The sequence below is a fragment of the Rutilus rutilus genome (genome assembly GCF_951802725.1).
Source record: "Rutilus rutilus genome assembly, chromosome: 2".
Classification (NCBI taxonomy): domain Eukaryota; kingdom Metazoa; phylum Chordata; class Actinopteri; order Cypriniformes; family Leuciscidae; genus Rutilus; species Rutilus rutilus.
Window position 1 is genome coordinate 15,356,433 of NC_140210.1, and position 24,752 is coordinate 15,381,184.

The following is a 24,752-nucleotide window of genomic DNA, read 5'->3' on the forward strand; positions in this document are numbered from 1 at the left end:
ACACCCGATCGAGTCATAGAATGTGATTATCGGCCGTTTTTTTTTTTTTTGGTGAACTATCCCCTTATGTGTGACTTAACTGTGACAAATACTTGTTCAGGCCACTGTATATAGACATGAACTCTTATAAGTTATGAATGATATTTATTTACCTCTGTGTATGTTGAGTTAATCTTTCAAAACAAGTGTTCAGGTGTTGTGTCAGTGCCACCTCATTATGTGGGCAGCTGCCAGCTGTTGATTGACACATTATGTATTGCTCGTAAATCTCTTGCCCTGCTTGTGTGTGTGATTAGTTTGACAGAAATTGCCAGGCCAGGTTTCTCTCAGTGCTTTGTGCTGTGTTCATGTTTTTCTTTATTATTATCTTACAGGTGTAGCCACATTTAATTGTTTGCTTGGCTACTGGGATCCGAAGGGACCGGATTTGAGCAACTGCACCTCACCATGGACCAATCACATCACTCAAAGAGTGAGTAAAAACATGGCACCATGGGAAATATGCTAATGGCATATCAGCCTATTTAAAAAATTCAGTAGAGAGCGATATGCCTATTGCAAATATTCTTAAAACATAATTTGGCCTGCAGCTTTTTTTAACTGAAGCTTATCACAAAGAGCAGCCTGTAGCAAAACAGCTTAGAGGTAATTTAGTTACAACCGAAAAAAGAGCCAAAATTCAACTGTCAGGATCAGCCGCAATTTGTTCACTTTGTGGCGAAATAAGGAAAAGACAGAAGAGCAGCCAAAATGTATTGCGACAGCAGCTTGAAATAAGGTGGCGTGTGTGTGTGTGCAGTGAGAGTGCATGTGTGTGTAACATGTGATGATGACTGAATCTTAATGGTAATGTGAAATGGTTTTCTTTGTACTACAGAGAGCAAATCAGAAAATAGGCAGAATCACAAATCTATGAAGCCATTTGTTCATCCACTTATTCGGCCATCAAGGGACAGAGAGAATAAAATCAATATGCGCACGTACATTTCTTTCTCTCTTTCTGTAGATGAGATCAGGGGAAACTGCGGCTATAGTAGCACGGGAATTGGCTGAACAGACGAAGGGAGAGTTGAGACCCGGAGATGTTCCGTCCACGGTCAAAGCCATGGCACAACTGGTGGAACTACTGGACGTACAGCTGCGAAATCTCACCCCGGGGGGAAAAGACACAGCGGCACGTAGCTTAAACAAGGTATCCAAGCTGTTAATAAATCACACACACAGCATAGGTAGTAATTACACAGTTATTACACGTTTATTACATGTTAATTACATTGCTGCACTTTAATTTTGAGAAAGCTCATGCGTATTTTTTGTGTGAAAGGGAGCGGGAGAGAGAACAGTGCTCTAATTCTGTGCAGAGTACAGTGTTTTAGGCAGTAAACCTGTGGCAGTACTCAGATCAAAGGCTTTAAGGCCCAAATGGGAAAACTTCCTGTTAAAAACAGCTACTGCTCGATAGACAGAAAATCTTTGCACTCACTCACACCCACACACTCTTATAAATAAGGACACACAAATTAAAGCAGCTCATAAAGCCCCGGTGAGTTTTTCCAATTAACAAAAGAAGCCGCAACATAAAAGAATAACAAAATATACACTTCAAAGTGGTGAAATGCACACGTCGACTGCACAGCACTACACATACGCACAGATGAACGCAACAAAAGTTCTGTCAGACACCTAATGCACTGAAATATGCACAGATGAGCCAAAACATTATGACCACCTGCCAAATACGATCCATACAAATGTGGATTTTGTAAGGTGTCCTTGAGTGCCATGAAATGCGCCTATAAATAAAATGTATTATTATTATTATTATTATTAAATATGCTGTTGGTCACCCGCGTTGTCCACAGCATCACACTCCCTTCACCGGCCTGTCGTAGAACCAGGCAACCTTTTTCCATTGCTCCAAAGTCTGATCAGACAGCATGCCAATTGTAGGGGCTTTCGGCTGTGGACAGGGGTCATCTTGGGCTCTCTGACCAGTCTGTGGCTACACAGCACCATATGCATCAGGATGCGACACACTGCGTGTTATGACACATTCCTCCCATAACCATCATTAAAATTTTGTGTGGCTTGTGCCACAGAAGGTCTTCTGTCAGTTTGGTCCAGACAGGATTGCCTTTGTTGCCCTTGCGCATCAAGAAACCTTGGGAGTCCAACCCCCTGTCACTGGTTTGTGGTTTGTCCTTCTTCGGACTACTGTCAGTAGGTTGCTGCTGACCGGGAGCAAGCCACAAGCCTTGCCATTCCAGAGATACTCTGACCCAGTCGTCTGAAGTTGCTGTACCCAGACCATGACATGTGTCCTTGTTAGGAAATAATAAACAAAATTCGCTTCACCTATGAGTTGTCATAATGTTTTGGCTAGTCAGTATATATATATATATTAACAACAATATTTTGGCACATATTTATCTGTCACTTGGTTTAAGCTAAATTAATCAAATGACAACATATTAAAGATACTTAACATTCATCCTCAAAAAAATTATAATAATTTGAAACTACATTAAATATGCTGAGCTCTTGACATCACTTTAAATAGTTTTGAAAACATGATGCTATTGAAATTCTTGTTAAGCCTATGTATTTTCAATTATTTTGCATCTGGTTGCACCTTTGTGGTTTATAATCATTATTACAGTTCTATGTTTGATTTTAAGGGCATTTTGTATTCAAAATCTGGGTCCTGAAGTAAAACCAGATGAGAACTACTGCCATAGTGAAACTTATCATAGGGCCCAGAGCAAATTTCCTGTTTGTCCCCAATAGCCGGCCATCCTTTCTCTGCGCATTATAGGAGAAAGTATTTTAATGTCAATAAAATGACACACATCACCTTTAATGTATCTAAACATAGAGCTGTGAATCTCATTCATTCTCTCTGGACCAATTGAACACACACACACACACACACACACACACACACACACACACACACACACACACACACACACACACACACACACTACAGTGCCTGAATATCACTTTACAGACTTTGAACGGCCAGCCTGTCAGTTTCCTATTACCTGCATCCAGCTAAAGTTATCAATTACACAAACACCAGCTCATCTGCAGTCAGACACCTGCAGTCCATTCAGACTTTATACATCTCAATGTTGTTTGTTTGTATGTTTACAGTATTATTGCCCTGGCCAGAATGTAGAATGTTTTGAGAGTACAGTGTCAGTTTCATGAGTCGACACGGTGACTGTAACTCATTAACAGATTCATTTTGTTCCTAATTCTACTCTGATACATAATATAATTATGATTCCTTATTATTTATTACAAAATGATTGTAGATTATTTCAGCTAATTAGGCCTTGTTTCATTGGGCTCTGAATGATTAAATGTGCACTGTGATTTTATGTGTGTAGTTGTGTTTGTGTATGTGAGTTATTGTAATTTTTTAATAATGTGTCTTTCAGCTCCAGAAGAGAGAGCGATCATGCCGGTTCTTCATACAGGTACTTTATTCTGTAAAGTTATTTTGCATGTTGCGTGTGTGTCTGTGTGTAGACACACATATAATTATCATTGCTTTTTTATTCATGTTCCATATCATTTCAACATCTACATAGATGGGTAAAGTTTTCAACAGAAATACTACTTTATACTTGTGTGAAGCCGTATCTGTCGCACCATATGAATCATATTGGCTGTTTGTGTGTGTCTGTGCGTCTGCGCTTGTGCCCGTGGGCTGCATTTTTTGCATTTATAAAAGCAGAGCAATTTTTTCTCCTGAGAAAGCAGTAGTGATGTCAGCACTGGTCAGCAGTGTCACATCAGGCGACTGATAAACACACACACACACACACACACAGAGAGAGATAGAGAGAGAGAGACAGTGGAAAAAAGCAAAGAATAATGTAGATAAGCCCGCGTAAAGCTCAGCAAACTGATCGAAAGGAAAACCATGAGAAAAACTGATTTAGAGGTAGAAAATGACTGATGCATATCTCAAACTGAGCCAGACCGCTTTGTCAACCCTGCCAATACATGACAGATTTAGACCGATTTTTACTCCGTGAAATAATTGAGGTCTAAATGTTGCTCAAGTATTCTGTTTTCTGGTTTAAAGGTTTTAAAGAAATGAATATTAATTTTGAAGATTTTTTTTTTTTTTTTTCACTCACTTGAGACAAAGACTTCAGTCATATTAGTAGCCTACTAAAACTTGTTTATTTTATATTGATATTTTAAATTAAAACCCCATGACCAGATAAATACTCAGTTTACCTTAGTAATCAACCTATTATCCAACACTTAGAATAATTAACAAAATGAATCCCGCATTTCTGCAATTGGGCATCTTGCACATTTGATTTTCTTTGATATTATTATTATTATTATGTTTTTGTATTTTAATGTAGTATTTTTTATCATATTATTTTTGTATTATTTTATTATATTTTATGCATCAGTGGAAATTATGACTTAGCGTTGGCAAGATAAAACATGACCAATGAATTGACATTAAATATTAGTTTCCTTTTTATTATTATTTTAATTTATTCTTTTTTTTCTTCAAAATCCACATAGATAAAAAATCTGGCTCATGTGCCAGTTGCAACTTGTTTACAATGGCACTGGTAACCGAAATGTATGGCTTTTTCATGATCCCGCATCCCAGTGGGTGTCAGCATAAGTCTCCAATTTCTGCTATATTGGCCAGAGCAACTTGAACCAAAAAAATGACAGAGTGCTTTTTCAAATACTCTGCTGAGAAGAAATGAGTCTATCGCAACATCAATTGATCCTGCTGATTTAGACAGAGAGAATTACAGGATTCCATGACAACTGTCTGAAGCCTCCCGGTGCTGACATCAAGCAAATATGGATTCTCAGTGGTCATCTAATATGTAATGCAGTGTGTGTGTGTGTTTCTTCACGCTGGATTAGCTCCTCAGCTTCAAAGCACTTCAGTTCTGCTCCATTTACCAAGTGTGTGGAGAGTATTGCCGCTATGTGTGTGAGGAAACAGAATGTAAGAAGAGTTTTTAAAAAATCTCTTATCTGTCTCCACAGTGCGAGCCCCCAAGTGCACACACACACACACACACACACACACACTTTCCCCCTGACCTCTTGACACAATCTGTCAGAAGATTTCATAAGCAGTTTTGTGAGGAAGTAAATATAACTCTTCCTTTTTAGCTTTTATCCCAGTCGTCTCTCATCTCAGTCTCTCCTTTTCTCTCTCTCGTAAAAGGGTCATTACTTTAGTGGTGTCAAAATGAATATACTCATACTGCCTTTAACACACTTTCTCTCTCTCACACACACTGCTCTACTGTAACTGGGGCAGAATGATTCAACCCAATGGCCAGATTAGCCTGCAGAAACCTAAAGACAAACGACAAAACAACCCTCTGTCCATCCCTACGGATGAGTGCACCACAGTGAGAGAAGTTAATTACATATCTCTTCTCCACAGATATTATACGCTTTATATGTGCTGTAACAGTTGTAATAAAAATGCAAGGTTATGAACTTCCATAGAAACATGATCTATTTTAAATAAAAGGAATTTGACCTGGAATTATTGTTATCAGCATCTTTGTGAAAGTGACAAATATATTTGGCCTGCTTTGTGTGGATCATTTTAGTCCATATGCTCATGTTGCTGAATGCTGCACTTTTTCAAATGATAAACAAAATTGTAATGTGCCTCGATAAACTCAGCAAGCTTTTTAATAAACTACCACCTTAAGTCTTAAACCTTCATTTGTATATCAAGGTTGTGGTTTTAATATCCCTGTGATAATATTCACTGCCAAATTGAAAAGGCTTAATATCTTAATATCGCACTTTTCTTTAAATACCCTTATATTAGTTTCCGCTGCACAGCCAAGACATTTAATTTTCCTATATAGTGCTTTTATAGACCCATAAATTACCCGTTGACTTGTGTGAACATGTGTGTGTTTGCATGCGACTGTTTGCGCGGATGTGTGTGTGTGCGCGCGTGATGACAGCTTCTTTCATTTTCACAATGTCTCATGCTCCCCGTGGATCTTTCTTCAGTTTGACAGGTTTATACTCCAGCACAGAGACCCGTGTAGTGTGTGAGAGCGGGTGAAAGTGGAAGAGAAATGGTTTATGGGAGAGCTGGGCACTTTGGGAAATATGTCCTTATTGTGAAGTTCAGATGTCAGATTGTATGTGTGTGTGGGTTCAGAAGTCGTTTGGAACACTGACATCTCTCTTTTTCTCTCTTCCGCAGGCCATGGTAGAAACGGTGAATAACCTTCTGCAGGTGCGATCCCAGGCGGCGTGGAGGGAGCTGTCCGTGACCGAGCAGCTGCGATGCGCGACCATGTTGCTGGACACGGTGGAGACGGGCGCCTTCATGCTCGCAGACAACCTCCTCAAAACGGACACCATACAAGAAAGCACCGACAACATTCGTGAGTTTACAAAATGAGTCCTTGTACGCACTTGCTGAACGTTTACGTGCAAATCTGAGGGTATGCACATATTTCATTGATCTAATCAGATTTCACACTGCTCGTTCTGATTTCTCTTTGTCACGAGGAGACAAATAACAATTTAAACAACAGATGGGTAAACCATTTTTCGGAGAAGGAATCAGATGTTTTTGTGCAAAGGCAGGGAATTTCTACAGCTGATTTGTGATCGGATAAGAACCATAACAGTCTATATGATCTCACAGGCCTGTTGGATAATGTGTGATGTGTATATGTAAAATAATAATAATGTCACAGTTTATTCATATACTGTAAAAAATCACAGTAATGTGCATAAATCTTCAAAACAACCATGTAGGATTTTTACTTAGAGCTATGAATTTTAAAACCTTAAAAAAGGTGTCAGAATGCATTAATGCATTACAATACATCACTTTGTGCATGGAAATTCAATGCAATATTTGTATATATTATAACAATAATTATTTTATTATTTTATAATAATACCAATTGTTTGCAAAATACAATTCTTGAGCATGTGAATGTAACCTATCCCACTACAGTATCAATTCTACTGGAAGAAGGGGCAGTTTCCTCTTCTTACATTTGAGTTTTCAACATATTTTTGTGAATTTCCAATTTTGTTAGCGTTTGAATGATTTAGTAAAGATCATATTCATCAAAAAACGTGTCGGTTACCATAGTAATGTAACCCTCGTTCCCTGAAGGAGGGAACGGGAGACGTAACGTCAATGTGACGACATAACTGGGATCATTTCAGGGAGCCCTATCATCTTCGAGTGTCTACAGAATGAGCCAATGAACGTTGGCGTGTGTGAATTGCGTCACGTGCCCCCGCCCCGCAGCGCGGGTATAAACAGGAAGCGGGCGCATGCACACATTGTTTTTCGCTGAGGAGCCGAGATCGTGATGGCCGTACAGCGATGGTCGGCAACGTTATGTCTCCCGTTCCCTATTTCAGGGAACAAGGGTTACATTAGTAATCAGTCGCTCATGTTCGACGTAACGTCAACTTGACGACGTAATTGGGATCCCTATGGAAAATGCCACGGTTGCTGCCACATTCAGCGCCATATGCAAGACTCTCAGTCCCCCTGGGGCAGAAGGCCTGCTTAGAAGAACTGCTGTTCCGTAATATCCCACACAGTGGAACTCTTGGATAACACTGGGAAAGCGTGCCTTTCCAGGGGTGAGGGACGCTGCGGAAGCCACATCCTGCCCGAAGAGAGGTACCATGTGGAGAATACACATATGGACTGGCCAGTTAGGGGCAGTGCAACATATGGAATATCACTTGGGTGGCTCCAGCCTGAGAAGGGGGAGACTACACCGGACAGTGACGGCAGAGCACACTCTGCCAAGGGAAAGACACGGGCTCACCGCAGGGAGCTGGTCATGGAAGGATACGCATATGGGATCGCCGCAGGGATCACTACATAAGGAACCCAGCCTAGCACAAGTTACACAAGCATACAAGCACTAGGCCTGGCGTCGGACGCTCCGCAACGTCCGACTGCCAAAGGGTGCGGAGGAACTCTACAGGGTTTGCCTGAGTGGGGAACTCGACTGGAGCAAAAAGCGCACGTATCCGCTCCACGTGGAGGGGAGTGGCGCAGCAAGCCGACACTAGAGTGGGAACTTCTGTGTTAACGGCTAGTTGAAGCGAGCGCACAGGAAGAAACCGGCTCAACACGTAGGCTATAAACGTGCCCACAGCTCTACAGTCTGTCAGCAAGGCGCCGTATGCCAGTGCCCAAAAAGAAGCGACACTCCTAGTGGAGTGGGCTTTCAACCCAGGCGGGCAGGGCACGCCTTGGGCTTCGTGAGCCAAGGAGATGGCATCCACTATCCAGTGGGCCATCCTCTGCCTGGAGACAGCCTTTTCCTTCTGCTGGCCTCTGTAACAGACGAAGAGCTGATCTGAGGTCCTGAGGCTTTGCGTTCTGTCCACGTACAGACGCAGAGCGTGAACGGGACAGAGAAAAGCCAGGACTGGGTCTGCCTTGCAGGTTCACCACCTGGTCCCGGAAGGGAGTGGTAGTAACCTTGGGCACGTATCCTGGCCGGGGTCTCAGGATCACGTGAGAGTTAGCCGGGCTGAATTCGAGGCATGATTCATCGACCGAAAATGCATGCTGGTCCCCTACCCTCTTGATGGAGGCCAAAGCAAGCAGGAGAACTGTCTTACAGGACAGAATCTTTAACTCAGCTGATTGCAAAGGCTCAAAGGGTGGTCTCTGAAGTGCCGAAAGGACCAGAGACTAATCCCAAGAGGGTATAGAGAGCGGGCGAGGTGGATTTAGTCTTCTCGTCCCCCTCAGGAACCTGACGATCAGGTTGTGCTTTCCCAGCGACTTACCTTCAACTGCATCGTGATGTGCGGCGATAGTGGCAACATACACTAACAGGGTGGAGGGAGACAGCCTTCGCTCCAACCCATCTTGCAGGAAGGAAAGCACAGTTCTGATTGAGCAAGATCAGGGGTTCTCCTCGTGAGAAGAACACCATTCAACGAACAGGTTCCACTTCAACACATAGAGGCGCCTCGTAGAGGGGAAGTGATGGTGTCAACTACCACCTGGGGTAGGTCACCTAGAACCTCTGTGTCCCGTCCAGGGACCAGACATGTAGTTTCCAGAGGTCCGGAGATGCTGTGACCGACATCTGATCATCAGGAGGAGCCCCAAAAGACACGACTGGTCGTCCCAGAGAAGGACCACGGAGATTGCCTCGACGGGGAAGCCTCAGATCAACCTGGCTAAGAACAGGTTGAGGTCCAGAATAGGCACTAGATCGGGGCATAGGCGAAGGGACTGCACCTCCCTTGAGGTAAGCGAGTCTTGATCTTAACGCTGCCATAGTCATATTCCCGCAATGGGAACATGAACTATTCACAAAAGCTGCCTCAGCGTGCTGAATGCCCAAACATGAGAGGCAACTATTGTGGCTGTCTGCTGGCGCCAGGGAACGACCGCACCCAAAAACGCACAAGCGGAATGACATCCTGAAAAGGATGCAGGGTCACGCTTTTGTGTTGCTCTTTTAGTTGAAAATAAAAAAGAGAAAATAAAAACTCTGAGGCACCCAGGGGTGGCCGTGGCTATAAAGAGTGTAAACTCAAGCAACGCCCACCGATACCAAGATATTTCCAACCTTGCAGAGTCTCTTCTTGCAGCACTATGAAGTTAACAACCTCTTGGCTCCCGCTTCCTGTTTATACCCGCGGTGCAGGGCGGGTGCGCGTGACACGATTCACGCACGCCAACGTTCATTGGCTCGTTCTGTAGACACTCGAAGATGATAGGGCTCCCTGAAGTGATCCCAATTACGTCATCACGTCGACGTTACGTCGAACATGAGCGACTGATAGGGAACTGCCAGTACAGCAACTGTGTGTCAGTGATTTTCTGAGAATTTATATCTTTGTTTTGCAGATATTTTTAGTCAAAAAGTAAAAGAAAATACGAATTACCTCTGTTGTAGTCTAGCCCTAATGTAAATTGGTTATGTATACTATATTTTGAATATAAAAACAAAAAAATCCAGATAATACACATAAACTAAGGTTTCATATGTAAGACCTGATGCATAAAAAACACATTATCACATTAGAGGGTAACAGCGGGGACACACGCTTCAAGTGCACTCGAGCTAGATGTAACGAAGCGTGTCTGTGAAAGAGCGGACCACAAGAGCGGACCACACAGGGGGTCTCATACTGTCTGACTCATGCAGAGGAATCCATGCCTTGTCTTGAGAAACAGAACAGGATTGGTCAAAATATGTAAAGGACAGAGGTATAGACATACATAGAAAGTATGCACTCAACATGGCATCATTTCTCCAGCTTGATGGTATTTATAATTATGGATCAATACAGGCATTCAAACGTGACATTTGGAACCATGGCTGTGTTAATTGTGGAACGATCTAGCGTAGCGTTAACTGCTCTCATGCTGTCAGTCAGTGCAGGTAGGAGGCAGTTTCCTCCAAACTGCTTAGGAATAAATGGGCACTGTGAAACCGTGAGAGTGCAGTTAAAAAAATGAATCCATTCTCTAATCAATATTCAAACCAATGCTAAAAAGAATGTTGCAAATTTAGGGCTGTCAAAACAAAGCAATCTCTCTCTTTCTCTCTATAACTCTAGCAGTAAAAAGTTTGAATTACAGAAAAACCAAAGAGAATTACAGAAAACAGACTTTCACTGTCATATTTTATGGATGGTCTCATTTAGTAATTAATCTCCTAAAGCTTTACTTCAGACTATCCAATGTATTCTGTCAAAAATAACCTACCTACCTACCTAATTAGACAGTAAAACAACCAAAAACGGTTCAGTTTATATACATGACAGAGGCAGGTAATTTTGCTGAATCATAAATGCTCCAGAGGTGCAGTCACAATTTACTGCTAAATGTAGCCATAATGGCACATTTATGGTCCTGTAACTGTTAGAAATTTGAGAAACAAACCTTTTAGCTTAAACTTTGATGGTATTATATATCGTTGTTGTCGGGTGGAAACCTTGTATCCCCAAAAACACTACTTTTCAACAATTTTTTTATTATTTTTTATTATTATTTTTTATTTATTATTAAATACTGTGTTGTCAAAGTTGATATTGTGGCTTTATTTATGGTCAACAATAATAATGGCACTGATATATTTGAGTGAAGTTCCTAAATGTAATTTCAGGATGAGTGAAGTGAACCCATGTAATCTTTCAATTAACTGCCATAAGCAGCCTCTCACCTTGCTCCGGCATCAGCTGTTTTGGCATCCCTTCACCTCCCCAACTCCACCAACATAATTTAGGCATCTTGCTACCACACTCATCATCCAAGCATTATTAGTCCCACTGGGGGGTATATGTAAGCTTGAGTTGAAGCTGCTTCCTCGAGCCCCTCCACTGCTGACAGCAAGCCAGATGCGTTTAACCTTAATAGCTTAAAGATTATATGGGCAAACAAACTCGTGAAATATATGTCAGTGCAAGTTACTTTCAGTTAAAACAGTTCAAACATGCATGTCTGAGACTAGGCTTAAGCGATTGATAGTGTTTCTTGAGTAAAGAAAATGCTGTACTTATTCAAAGAACCAATTCTTTATTTATCCTTGCATTGCAAACAAGCAGAGATGGTCCAAACTGCATGCAACACTTCGTACACGATAGAGGCGGGGTAGAGTTATGAGGTTTTACTGACAGTTTGAGGATCCAGTGGAGTTACGAGGTTTAGTCACAAGCTCTTTTTAATACTTTTCACTGGTTAAATATTTGCAAAACCCACAAACATATGTAAAGGCTGACCAATAAAAATTATTTATGAAAAAAAAATATGGAGATATGGGGTTTCCTCCCAACAGCGACGATAAGCTGGTGCTTCTTGATGAAGTGTGGTACTCTATTTGTCATAGGACCACCAAAGGGCTTTTCACAATGCGCTTAATCCTAGGCTATCGTTGTTCTAAACATCGCTTTAACCCATGTAGAGGAACGTTTCACGCGTGTAATTAAGAAGCAAGGTTAGCACCGATTTTTACCCGGAGTTATGAAACTTTGCTCCGGAGCTGGGTGGCTCCATGAAGGTTAACACTACTTTGACCATATGAGCAATGACCATGACTGTGCTAATGCCAGTGCCAAGTAATATCTTACTTGCTTTCAAATTTAAATAAGTTACATTTAGTATGTGCTATGTTAGCTGTTAATTTAAACTGAAGTAGATAAGAATAATTAGTTCCAGTTTTTTTTTTTTTTGTAATCAATTTAAAAACGTGTGTTTATGTCGCAAAGTAAGTTCCTCTAACTCTGTGTAGTTTGATGGTTGAACATTATTTCACTAGATTCTTTAAAAAAAGGTTGATGCAAGAAAAATTTAAGCCAAAACTAAATGTACTTTTAGTGTACAGTTGAACAGTGATGATCAACTGATGGGTTTGCAGGGATTCCAAGAAGCTCTATCTTCACAAGGTTGAGCTGGAGAAGATGCTCCTTCGTCCAAGCCGAAGCAGAGATACAAGCTTAGATAGTGGTGTCATCAGGTTGAAACGACAGATAGAGCTGTGAATCCTCTGCATAGTAGTGGTAGGAAGCAATGTGCCTTTATGATCGTGCCCACTGAGGTTGTGTGTATGGAGAAAAGAAGAGAACCGAGCACTGAACCTTGAAGCACCCCAGTGATTAGCTGATGTGACTCAGACACCCCTCCTCTCCATGAATTCTTGAAAGATCTGCCTGTGAGGTAAGACTGAAGTAACCAAAGTGCCGTACCTTGGATGCACAAGTCAGAAAGAGTGGACAGGAGTACCTTGGGGGTTTACAGTGTCAATTGCACCCTTATTTACTCAGCCGAAATGTAATAACAATTAATACTAATGAGATTTCCTCTTTCATTTGGTCTCATTCTCTAAACATTGTGTATGCTATTCGTATTTATACGCACATTTGAACTTCTCACAAAAACGTTCTGCCTAATTCACACACACGTGCGTATACGCACATTAATTAGTCTTAACCTTGTTCTATGTTTATGAATTCGGAGTGTTCTAAATGAGCTAAACCTATTGATGAATTATGATTTGTTAGTGAAAATGTAGATTTCATGCATAAATTAGTGCATACGTATGCTTAGTGAATAAGACCCATTGTCCTAATAAAAAGCAAAAATCTCATAAATAAAAAAACATAAAAAATGTCGTTCATACACAAATACACTGACAGGTTTTCTTATTCATGTGCACACACACACCTATAACCATGACATTAATCAAAACACTGTGCTGAAATTGTATAGCTGCAACAATCACTCAAAACCATGAGCTCATGCACACACACACAAGGTTTACAGACAGGGTTTAAAATTAACATTCACCAAATGCAACTAAAAATTGGATTTGACAAATAAATGACAGCCAGTTGGCCTGTTACTTTTCTAGGAACTGCAGAATAATGCATGATTATTTCTATTTAAGCTATGATCAGTGACTGTTGAGAGACCAATATTTACTGGAATACTTTTTTTATTGTCATAATAACCCCAGAACTTAATTTAACTTAATGCGTTCATGTAGAAACAAAATTATGACATTAGCCACCACAAGAACAATAAGAACAAAATCTAAATCTTCACGATCTCAGTTTTTTTGTGAGTGGTGACATTTTTTTGTGAGATGCTGTGAGTGACACTATGACCCACAGGAAAACAACTGTTTTTGTTGTTGTTTTTTACAGAGGAAACCAATTTTAAGCAGGGGTGACATGCACATGTTCATTCTGAAAGTGCGGTCCTTGCCAGGTCAGATAAGACATGACTTAACAACCTAGCAGTTCTTTCTATCAATTGCAACTTAACTTGATAGCCACCTGCATTTTATTTTATTTATTTTATTTTCAAAATCCACTTTGCTCATGAGTTTGCTAAAGTTGCATGTGCAAAAGTTGTATGGGCCACTTTTATGTTACTTTATTTTATTCTTTTGTGGGCATTTTTAAAGCTTGAAAGCTTCAGTTCCTGATCATTGTAATAAGTGATCAATACCATCTTCATACTTTTTTCCTGTATTTCCAGTCATGCAGGTTTGGAGTGACATGAGGTTGAGTAAATGTTGACAGCATTTTCATTTTTTGATTAACTGTTCCTCAAATTTTTACAGTTCGCAGTTACAGAGAAAGAATAGAGGGGAAGAAAGTGAGGGAGCCGGTGGCAAAGATTCGAAACGTAATAAGGGGGGACATGAGAACAGCTGGAAGAACAATACTAAGGAGGAGACAGAATTAACGGAACATTACCGGAGACAGAAAGAGTGAGACAGAGAGTGGAAAAGAGAGGATGAAATAGAGAGGAATAGAATAAATGAAAGAAAACAAAAATATAAAAATGAGAGAAATCGAGGCGGGGGGATGGTGCTCAGGGATCCATGCTAACCGCTCTATTCTGCTCCAGTGCTTTCACACAGTGCAAAGGGGGAAATTTATCGTTCCTGGCAAACAATTTATCCGCCATTCCACCACTCAAGGCCAGTTCACATGCATCTCGTTTGAGAAAAATAGCTCTCCATGGGATTGCCCTCTAGCCTGTCTTTTCCCCCCCTTCTCTCTGCGTATTTCATCACTTTTTTTGTTGTTGCATCTGATCATCTGCTTTACTTGTTTGGCCTTGATGTTTTACAGGGTTGTTTTAGAGGGTTTCATTAAAGGATAAGCAACATCAAAAACTCCTAAAAAGATAACTGTTAGCATTCCCATTCAAGGCAAGGCAAGTTTATTTATATAGCACATTTCATACACTATGGCAATTCAAAGTGCTTTATATAGAAAGGAATTAAAATATCACACTATGGCAATTCATCTCGATGGTAGTTGCTTGGCTTGTGCTGGATCCCTAAGAGGTGGGCAGTCTTTGCTCATTTGCACTTAGTTCTGCTGTCAAATTGTTTGGAGCCAATCACCTGAGCCATAAATGGCGTGTACTGTAACTATTCACTCTGAAAGCCAGAGGAAAATTACTTTATTACAATGTTGATTGGCTGATGCATCTCGAGAATGTGCACAGTTCCAAACCAATCACTAGTGTTATCATTGGCTGGGATGCGAAAGACACCAGACAGGGAAAAATCTAAATCCATTTCAGGCGTTTAAGAGCTTTCTATAACAAAATTTGGCACTGGTAAAACATTAACTGTAATAATATGAAATTGGACTTGTTGAGTCTGCCTAACCATTTGCAATGCTTGATCAAACAAAAATGTATAAAACTGTATAAAACATTTGAAAATGTTAAAAACATTAAAAAATATGTTTTTTACTTGAAATAAAGCTGAACTAAAATAAAATTTAAATATTAGATGAAAAAATTAACAAAAAATGTTGCCTTGCCAACTAATTAAAATAAAATAAGTTGAACTTGAAGTACTAAATTACAAAAAACAAAGCTAATTTAAAATAATTATAAATACTAATAGTTTGAAAATAATACTAAAATAACACTGGTATAGACTAAGCTAACATAATAATCGACTAGCAGTGTGATAAGCTAGTACGCTGCGGTTAGCTTGCAAAATGTAAGTTAAATAAATAAGTAATACGATTTGTTTTTATTTCACTGTCTATAGTTTCAGTTTATTAACAATTTGAAAGACATAACATAGTTCTGACGACATACAACATCAAGTGATTTTGTACGATTTTTAATCAGACACTCAACAGAATGCCAATTAAAAGTTCTTTGAGCCAATAGAATCACTTTGGGATCCTACACCGAAGAACAAATGTTTTGTCTGTTCAACTCCATGTGGTGTTTTGTTTCATTACTGATTATAACTGAATTCAACCAACCTGAAAAAAACAAGATTTTACTGAAGCATAACTGTCAGTATAGATATAACCTGATTTCTCCAGCAAGGTAAAATAAGTTTGATATAATCTTTTTTTGATGTATATGTTGCAAGTCCTTTTCCACCCTGATATAAATACTCTCAAAAATCAATTCATTACCCTTACTTAATTTAATGGAAGAAATGTTTAAACAATTTAATTTAGTTAATTCAAAATAAATCAGTTTATTTGGGTCAACACAATTTAGTTGGTTTAGGTCAAATTGATTTACTCTAGTATGTTTAACTTAACTTTTAGTCAAACTTAATTTTTTATGGTGATCCAACCTCATTTTTTTTTATTAATTTACTGAGGCTTAAGTTTCAAACAAGTAGTGTTGTTCATCATTATATATAATGAACCAATAAGAGAAGATAGGTATCAGTACCGACATTGAGCGCCCACAAGCGCTACTCTTCAGCACAATGGTAATCATAAAATTCAATAACAGAAACTCCTCTAAATGTCCAACATAACTGAACATTAAACATTAACATAAACTACCAACATCTTTCTCTTTACTGAAAAACATAAAATAACCCTATATGAATCCCTAAATTTACTCTCCTAATGCAAAGCATGTTGGGAACAGATCAACTGCCCAGTTAGTTATGTCAAAAAAAATATTCACATAGTTTCAACACAAATGAATTAAGTAAACTTCACTTTTAAATATATTGGGTGGATTGAACACAATGAAAGTAAGTTGTGACAAATGTTAAATTGTGTTACCTTAGCTCATTTTAAATAACAACATATTTTTTGTGTATATTCATTTTATGTCAATTGTGATTTTCACTTTGATGCAACATAATGTGTATAATAACGTCAAATCTCAATTTATCTTTGAAGTAAAATTCGCAGATCAGCAAGGAGCCGCCAAACACAAACCTTTTCTTCTTATCTGTCCTTCAGAGCAGATGTCTTGTAGCTGACATGAGTTACGGTTATACTGCCCTCTATAGGTCTGGTGTGGTTTTAGTGCGCATGTGTCGAACGTGTCCATCCTGAGCTTTATTGGAAATTGTATATTGGGTCAATGTAACTCAATTACATTCCCTTGTTGTATTTTTTCCCAAAACCGGTTTGGATCAGGTTGCAACTACAAAATTAGATTTTATAGTTAGATTCAGGTAGAAATATCTCCTTAAAACAACAACTGCACATGTTCACTTTTTACAGTGTAGATCAGAGCAAACTGTACTGCGTCTAACCATGCTAATCAGCTAAACTTTCTTTTGACCCATTGGCTGTGAAAACATTTTGTAAATTGCTTGTTTTCTCTTTCCATTTTGCCATCTCATTGTTCCAAAATTCCTTTCCACGTAACTGTACATTAAACATCAAATAACTTCTGATTTTATGTGATTGTGCCGTTTTGTTCAGCATGTTCGTTTCTAATGTGTACTGAAGACAGACTGGAAACTTGTTGTGGATGGGGTGCTAAAAAATCAGTCATGAAACATGGATTTATGCAACCATACATATCTGATGTGTTTTATGTATTTTACATAAGACTTAATCAAGAAATGAATATGCAGAACTTCTTAGATGCTTTTCAGCAGTGAGCCCAAATCCTTTTTTGCATACACAAGCCTTTCAGTAAAAATAAAATAGTGTTTTTATCATTATATTCTTCCTTTTTGATCTTCAATCTCAAATCTTAGCCGAAAGCTAATCTAAATCTCGCAGACAAAATCTCCTACCATTATCCGTTTATTCAAATGAGAAACTTATTCCTCCTCTTATTCTCTCTCCCTCTCTCCATTCATCCTACTTTAAGGCTTTCTGTATGCTGTGAGCTGTTCTTGTTAAATTAATGTGTACACTAAAGAGCGAAGAATATGTGGGAAATTGCTTTTTTTTAGAGACTGAATGCAGATATTGTCATTTTTAGGAGAAAAATATGCTCTCTAAATCTTTTTAAAACAGAATACCAGAAAAACGATCCAAATGACTTGTCTGGTTTGAATAGAGCATGCTTATAGATTACGCTTGTGTGTTTCAGTGCTAGTTTTCTGTGAAGACTAGATTCAGCTAATTAGGTTAGCACAGTGTGAGCACCCCTGCAGCCTGTGTGTGTGTGTGTGTGTGCGTGTGTGTGCGTGTGTGTGTGTGTGTGTGCGTGTGCATGTGCGTGTGTCTGCTTTGAAGGCATCATATCTGCTGTGCAGTGCTTGAAGTGCTTTATATAACTGGGCTGTTCTGTTTCTTATGGATCTCTCTCTCTCTCTCTCTCTCTCTCTCTCTCTCTCTCTCTCTCTCTCTCTCTCTCTCTCTCTCTCTCTCTCTCTCTCTCTCTCTCTCTCTCTCTCTCTCTCACACACACACACGCACACACACACCATATCCCTCTGATCATTACCCTGGGGAGTGTGAGTTTATTACTTCAGGTTTTCTTTGTGTTTTCTCTGCAAGTATCTCACTTTCCACCTGAAAATATCCTTTCTTATATGTCAGACCAGAAAAAAAAAAGTGTCAAACAGGTAATCCATGGTGCGTTCAGCTCTAAGACAGGTCTGAGGAGGGTAAAAGCACTCCAAATCTGTCACAAGCTCATTGATTCAGTCATCTGTAGATGAGGGTATACAATATGTTACATCTCATCCGAAAACTACTGAGAAAATTTGCACCATCTGACTTGCATAATTAGAACTCATTCCAGGAACATCATTGTGATTATTAGATTTTGATTATTAGAGAGGTGTAATGTGATGTAGTCTGTAAATAAATGTATGTAATGATGACATAAAAGTATCATCTGTTAAATGAGATCAGAAGGGTGTTACATTTTGCCTTTAATAAGGATTTTATCTAGTTTAAGATGCAACAGAAATCTGTATTTCATAAAACGCACACTTGTGCATGAACAGACACATACAGAGCTGTATTTTTTTTTACTTTATATTACAAACCTGGGCAGAAAATTACATAAACCGCCTGTAGCTTGGCCTAGAGACCACCTGCAGATACGAGGGAAATGATTTTAATAATGCTCACACACACACACACATACACACAGATTCAGATGTGATTTAAAGATGTATAACTTCATCACACGCCTGTTGTATAACTCATCGCTCCTCTAGGGAACTGTAGACTTCACACGCTGATGTGATATACCGCACTCGCACATGCAGGCACATACTTTCATGTCTCAGAGTGAATTTATAAAGCTCTTTGGCCAGCCAAAGGTGTCTTTCATCTTTACTCAATAAATAAACATTGTTTGCAATGCAGTGTCTTAAGCCCATACTGGACAATCAATAAACTGATTTATAGATGGTCTTTGATAGATTTATGAGTTTCTACAGAAACACTGATTTGTGAATGCGGACATGTTTTTCCTTTTTCATGTAATTTAAAAAAAAAAACATACATCTTTAAATCCCAAGGCTGTCTGCATGTTTCGATGGGGAAATGACTTTAATTCTTCAAAAATATTTTTCTACATATGTGTTAAAAAATTTATACAACACATTTGCATATTTGATGTAAATAACATGTGAATTTCTATTCCTCACATTAACCTAATGCAGAAAGTCCTATACCTACTGTGACGGGTGTTACCGACCCTTTGCTAAGCCCCACCCCCTTTGTCACTGTTGCCAGGTCATATCAGAGCCTTTAAAAAAACAGAGTTGCGACACTCCCAAAGATTTCCATAGGAATTGAGGAATGTGGAAGCAACGCATGTCGTGGAGCAAGCAATAGTTCAAACAACCAATACTGTAGCTCCAGCATTGAACCCCATTGATTTCAGTGTCTCTCAAGCGCACTCACTGGTAAACTTTTTTTTCTTTTACATTTTAACACATTAGTTGAGCTCTCAGGAATGTAGAAAGTAGTGGTATTTTATGAAGCACTTTAATGTTTATCGTTACATAACAGATAGTTAGACTCTAATTGCGGTTAGATAATGTACAATCTTTCTCTCCCTGTAGGAGGTTGAATGAGTTTCTATGAAGACTGCCCATTCAAGAAATAACTTTAGTGCCTCACTGGATATAGTATATAGCCTAATAAAGAGTTTTGTTTGTAATAAATTGGTTTTGTTAACAGTATTTTAAACTTCTTTCATGGGTTAAATTCAGTATTTGCTTGCATTCATTAATATTCACTTGTTGTGTATACTGTGAGTATAAAAAAAAACATTAGGATGTGAATAATTAACCTTTTAAATGTAACAGAAAAATCTAAACTTAAAAAATCTAGTGTTTGATCATGTCTAAATATATATTCAAATACAAAACCCTCTTGAGTTTTGAGCAACTAGACCAGAGCGATATACATGTATATTTATTAAAGAACCATAGAGGCATCTAATGGTTAACCATAGCATTATATATTAATATTATCTTTCTGGCCAGCAGATGCCTCTAATGTGCATTAGAACTTTTTCTCTATTTTAACCTTAAATACAACACTAATTGTAACATGAATAATAAACATATTAGAAAAAAATGATATTATTTTAAATGGTCATTAATGGATCATAATTATTTGCACAAATATTATTTAGTACCAAAAAGATAAAAAGTTACACTTAAAGGGATACTCCACTTCTTTTGGAAATTTAGGCTCATTTTACAACTCCCCCAGAGTTAAACAGTTGAGTTTTACCGTTTTCGAATCCATTCAGCCGATCTCCGGGTCTGGGGGGGTCCCACTTTTAGCATAGCTTAGCATAGATCATTGAATCGGACAAGACCATTAGCATCTCTCTCAAAAAAATGAACAAAGAGTTTCGGTATTTTTCCTATTTAAAACTTGACTCTTCTGTAGTTACATCGTGTACTAAGACCGACGGAAAAGGAAAAGTTGCGATATGGCTAGGAACTATACTCTCATTCCTGCGTAATAATCAAGAAACTTTGGCGTAATGATATGACACAGCGCATGCCGCCTGATAATAGGCTACTGAGCTGGGGACTATTATCAGGTGCTGCGTCATATCATTACGCCTGCTTCACCCATGGTACTGCAGCAAAGTTTCTTGATTATTACGCAGGAATGAGAGTATAGTTCCTAGCCATATCGCAACTTTTCCTTTTCCGTCGGTCTTAGTACACGATGTAACTACAGAAGAGTCAAGTTTTAAATAGGAAAAATATCGAAACTCTTTGTTCATTTTTTTGAGAGAGATGCTAATGGTCTTGTCCGGTTCAATTCATTATGCTAAGCTATGCTAAAAGTGCAGACCCGGAGATCGGCTGAATGGATTCGAAAACGGTAAAACTCAACTGTTTAACTCTGGGGGAGTTGTAAAATGAGCCTATTTCCAAAAAAAGTGGAGTATCCCTTTAAGGAGTATGAGTGTAACCCTCGAAGGAATACCTAAACTCATGAAAAGCATATTAATGTTGTTTCTTTATCTCTCCCCAGAAGAAAATGCTACTGTCAGCATATAATCAATGCACAATCAATGCATATTCAAGGAATTGCTGCAAATATAGTGAAACTTCTGTCTATCCTGCTTAAACCCATTCAAACAGATTGACAGCACAGAGTTTTTTGGAACTATTGGGAGCTCCATGAACCACGTGACAGCGTGGCGGCGAGATTAAAGCATGTCGCAACTTTGTTTTTCAGCGGCTCTGGCTCAAACTAGCCTTATAGAACATCCCATAGGAATTAATTTTTCAGTATAATATGCTTGTATTATTCTTTGTAATCTAATGAAGTGTGAGATTGCAAAACATCTTTTGTCTTTCTTTAAAGAAATTGTTAAATTGAAAACTGACTCGAGAAGAGAAAGAAAAGCGCTTATCGCAGTCAACTGAAAAGAGAGAAGCCTCATTTGAAATCGATTACAAATGATAACATTAGCGTAAGCGAACAGAACTGCTTCACACATCTACGGTACTGTGAGCTTTTTAGTAGCTGTCACCTCTAATGTGACCTGAATCCATACGTAAATGAATTAACATTATGTTATTACCATTAATTTACCTTGAAGCAAATGTGGGTGTTCTTACTGATGTGCACTCAAATATATTCATTTTAAAATGAGGGGTGAGACAGAGTTTAATCCATAGCGTGAACCTCTCAATACTATGAAAAGGGTACAAATACAGTGCATCATCTCTGGGTACCGTGTCCGTGTGTCATAATTTTACATAGACTGGCAATGTTTTATCAGTATCTTTTCATAAAATTCGGTTTTGTGCTTTCTGAAAACACAGGACTTCTAATAGAAAAGAGCTAAACTTACAGTTCCCCTCGTGCCTGATAACAGCAGCATCTTATTATGAACATGTTTATGTTTTGCAGAACTGGAGGTGGCGCGTCTAAGTACAGATGTTAATCTGGCTGATCTAACCTTCCCTCAAACTGGATTATCCGGCAACTCCATTCATCTCTCAGCCAACACACTCAAACAGCAAGGACGCAACGGTAATCTGTCATTGTCCATTTGCCTCTTTTTAATTCACAATCTGACACTTCCCAGACTGACCGCTTCTGTATTTTCTATTCCTCAGGTGAGATCCGTTTGGCTCTGGTTCTCTATAAGAACCTCGGCCAGTACCTGTCTACGGAGAATGCTAGCGTGCGGCTCGGCAGTGAAGCGGCCTATCCAAACTATTCACTTATAGTCAACTCACCTGTTATTACTGCAGCTATTAATAAAGACAGTAACAAGGTCTACCTTTCTGAACCTGTGTTCTTCACTGTCAGACACATACAGGTATTTTATACACTTACATTTTCATCTTTCTTTTTTGAGTTTTTCTGCCTTCTAGTGATTTCTGTCACTATAATGGAGTGTATGATGTGCATCTCCTTATTCCAGCAGTCGGACGAGAACTTCAATCCGAACTGCTCCTTTTGGAGTTACTCCAAACGCACCATGACCGGATACTGGTCCACTCAGGACTGCAGACTACTAGGCACCAACCGCACTCACACGTCCTGTTCTTGCACACACCTCACGAACTTTGCCGTGCTCATGGCCCACGTGGAGGTCAAGGTATGTCTGTTACGTTATCAGTACTAATCTCATTAATTAAATTACTAATGAAAATGTATACTGTATATTAACAAATGATTTCTTGATTTGTTCAGTGACAATGAAAGAAAATTAGACAAAAAGATGGAAAGTAATTAAACAATTTTAATTAGCAAGAAGACACTGCAAGCTATTAACAGGTGAATTTGAAAAAAAGGTACTTGCTAATCAGAATGTCTCTTACAGATTAACACATTTTCAAGCACCAATGTTATTTTAGCATTATTTATATACTATTACATTTATCTATATTTTCAATTTATTTTTAATTTTCCTTTTAATGTTGTTGTTTTTCTTTTCCTTTTAATTTTGTTATATGCTAATGTTTTTTTAGTTTATCTATTTAGCTTTCTTTTTTTTTTAATCTAGTTTTAGTTAACATTAGTCAACTTTAGTCTTAAACTTTTTTATTTTAGTTAGTTGCCAAGGCAACATTTCAAGTTATTTTAATTTTTTTAAATTCATCTAATATTTATATTTTACTTTGCTTTATTTTAGCTTTATTTCAATAAATGGAACGTTTTATATATATATACATATATACATATTTTGTTTTAGTTAATATCAACACTGATTTGCTCATTATCATCAGCTGAAATGTTGTTGTCAAAAAAATATATATCAAAATGAATCAAATGTATATGCCTTGTATAAAGGGCTAAAATGAATGAAAATGACATGACAAAATATTAACTACATTTAAAGTTCATTTTCATCAAAAGACAAAGCTTAAAAAACTAACAGTGCCCACTATAGATTTAAACTATACAAACTATATACCCATGACTTCATATAACTGAAAACCCAGCTTAAATTAATTTAAGGTAACTCTATAAGTTTCCAATTGGTCAAAGTTGGTCATTATTAGCTAGTCCAGACTAGTTAAGTGGTTTCCCAGCTAGACAGGCTATGGCGGAGCAGACGTTGACCTGGTACCATCTTGATCAACCTAGTTTGAGCTGGTGGACCACCATTGCTTTAATGGTGGGGAACTGATTGAGCTGGTTGAGGACTTGGAGCTGTTGGGCAGTGAATGTCATGTTGAGTTTCATCCATAGTAATTTATGTGGCCACAGTAAGCATAAGTTGATTATTGGTTGGTGAAGTGGTGGTCATTGAATTTGATGCTGTATTCTAGTAATTCGGTTGAGAATGGAATACTTTACAGCTAACCTGAGATTTACAACCAGACCCAGTATAAAAATGTTAACTGCACTCACTGGCACTGCAATAGGTTACGTTATCCACCACTAGGAGGGACCTCACAGGTCTCCTGAAGCCACTCGGCTCTTGCCTTGGGCTATAAGACTGTGTAATGTGTGTTACAGTATCTCAGAGAGGACACTCATCTCTCTCTCACTGCACACAAACACACACATGCAAACAGTAATACATGGACAAAACAGATGTGGAAAGTCCAAATATAGTGTAGACTAATGAATTGAACATGCATGAACATGTCATGAGGTGTATGCATGTGTGTGTCAATAGAAGACTGCCGAAATGATTTATGCACAGAACGTAAAGGCAAAAGGTCAGGATATACATAAATGTAAATGTTGTGTGCAGAGGGGAGGAGTGACCTTAAACATTCACACACACACACACACACACACACACACACACACACACACACACACACACACACACACACACACACACACACACACACACACACACACACACACACACACACACACACACACACCATTTGGACCCACACCCTTGAGGCTGCATTAATGGATGTTGCGTATATGTATGAATGATTAATAAAACCATTTAGTGTGTGTATACTTCTGTGTGTTCAGGCCTGACTGCACACATTCACTGAACACTGAGTCTTGTCAGTGGCAAATTTCTCACTCTACCGCTGAAATGAATGGATCATTCCGACAAA

The 24,752-nt window shown here is 38.7% G+C and overlaps 1 protein-coding gene across 4 annotated transcripts in view; it reads left to right on the forward strand.

Moving 5' to 3' along the window:
- Positions 1-24,752, forward strand: part of adgrl3.1 (adhesion G protein-coupled receptor L3.1) — a 106,840-nt gene that overhangs the window by 63,019 nt on the left and 19,069 nt on the right. For all 4 annotated transcript variants that reach the window (XM_084401828.1, XM_084401829.1, XM_084401830.1 and 1 more), the window contains exons 8-14: positions 375-472; positions 1,007-1,192; positions 3,447-3,485; positions 6,245-6,428; positions 22,120-22,242; positions 22,329-22,534; positions 22,640-22,816. In XM_084401828.1, the coding sequence (XP_084257954.1) occupies positions 375-472; positions 1,007-1,192; positions 3,447-3,485; positions 6,245-6,428; positions 22,120-22,242; positions 22,329-22,534; positions 22,640-22,816 (1,013 nt within the window). The remainder of the gene's footprint in view (positions 1-374; positions 473-1,006; positions 1,193-3,446; positions 3,486-6,244; positions 6,429-22,119; positions 22,243-22,328; positions 22,535-22,639; positions 22,817-24,752) is intronic.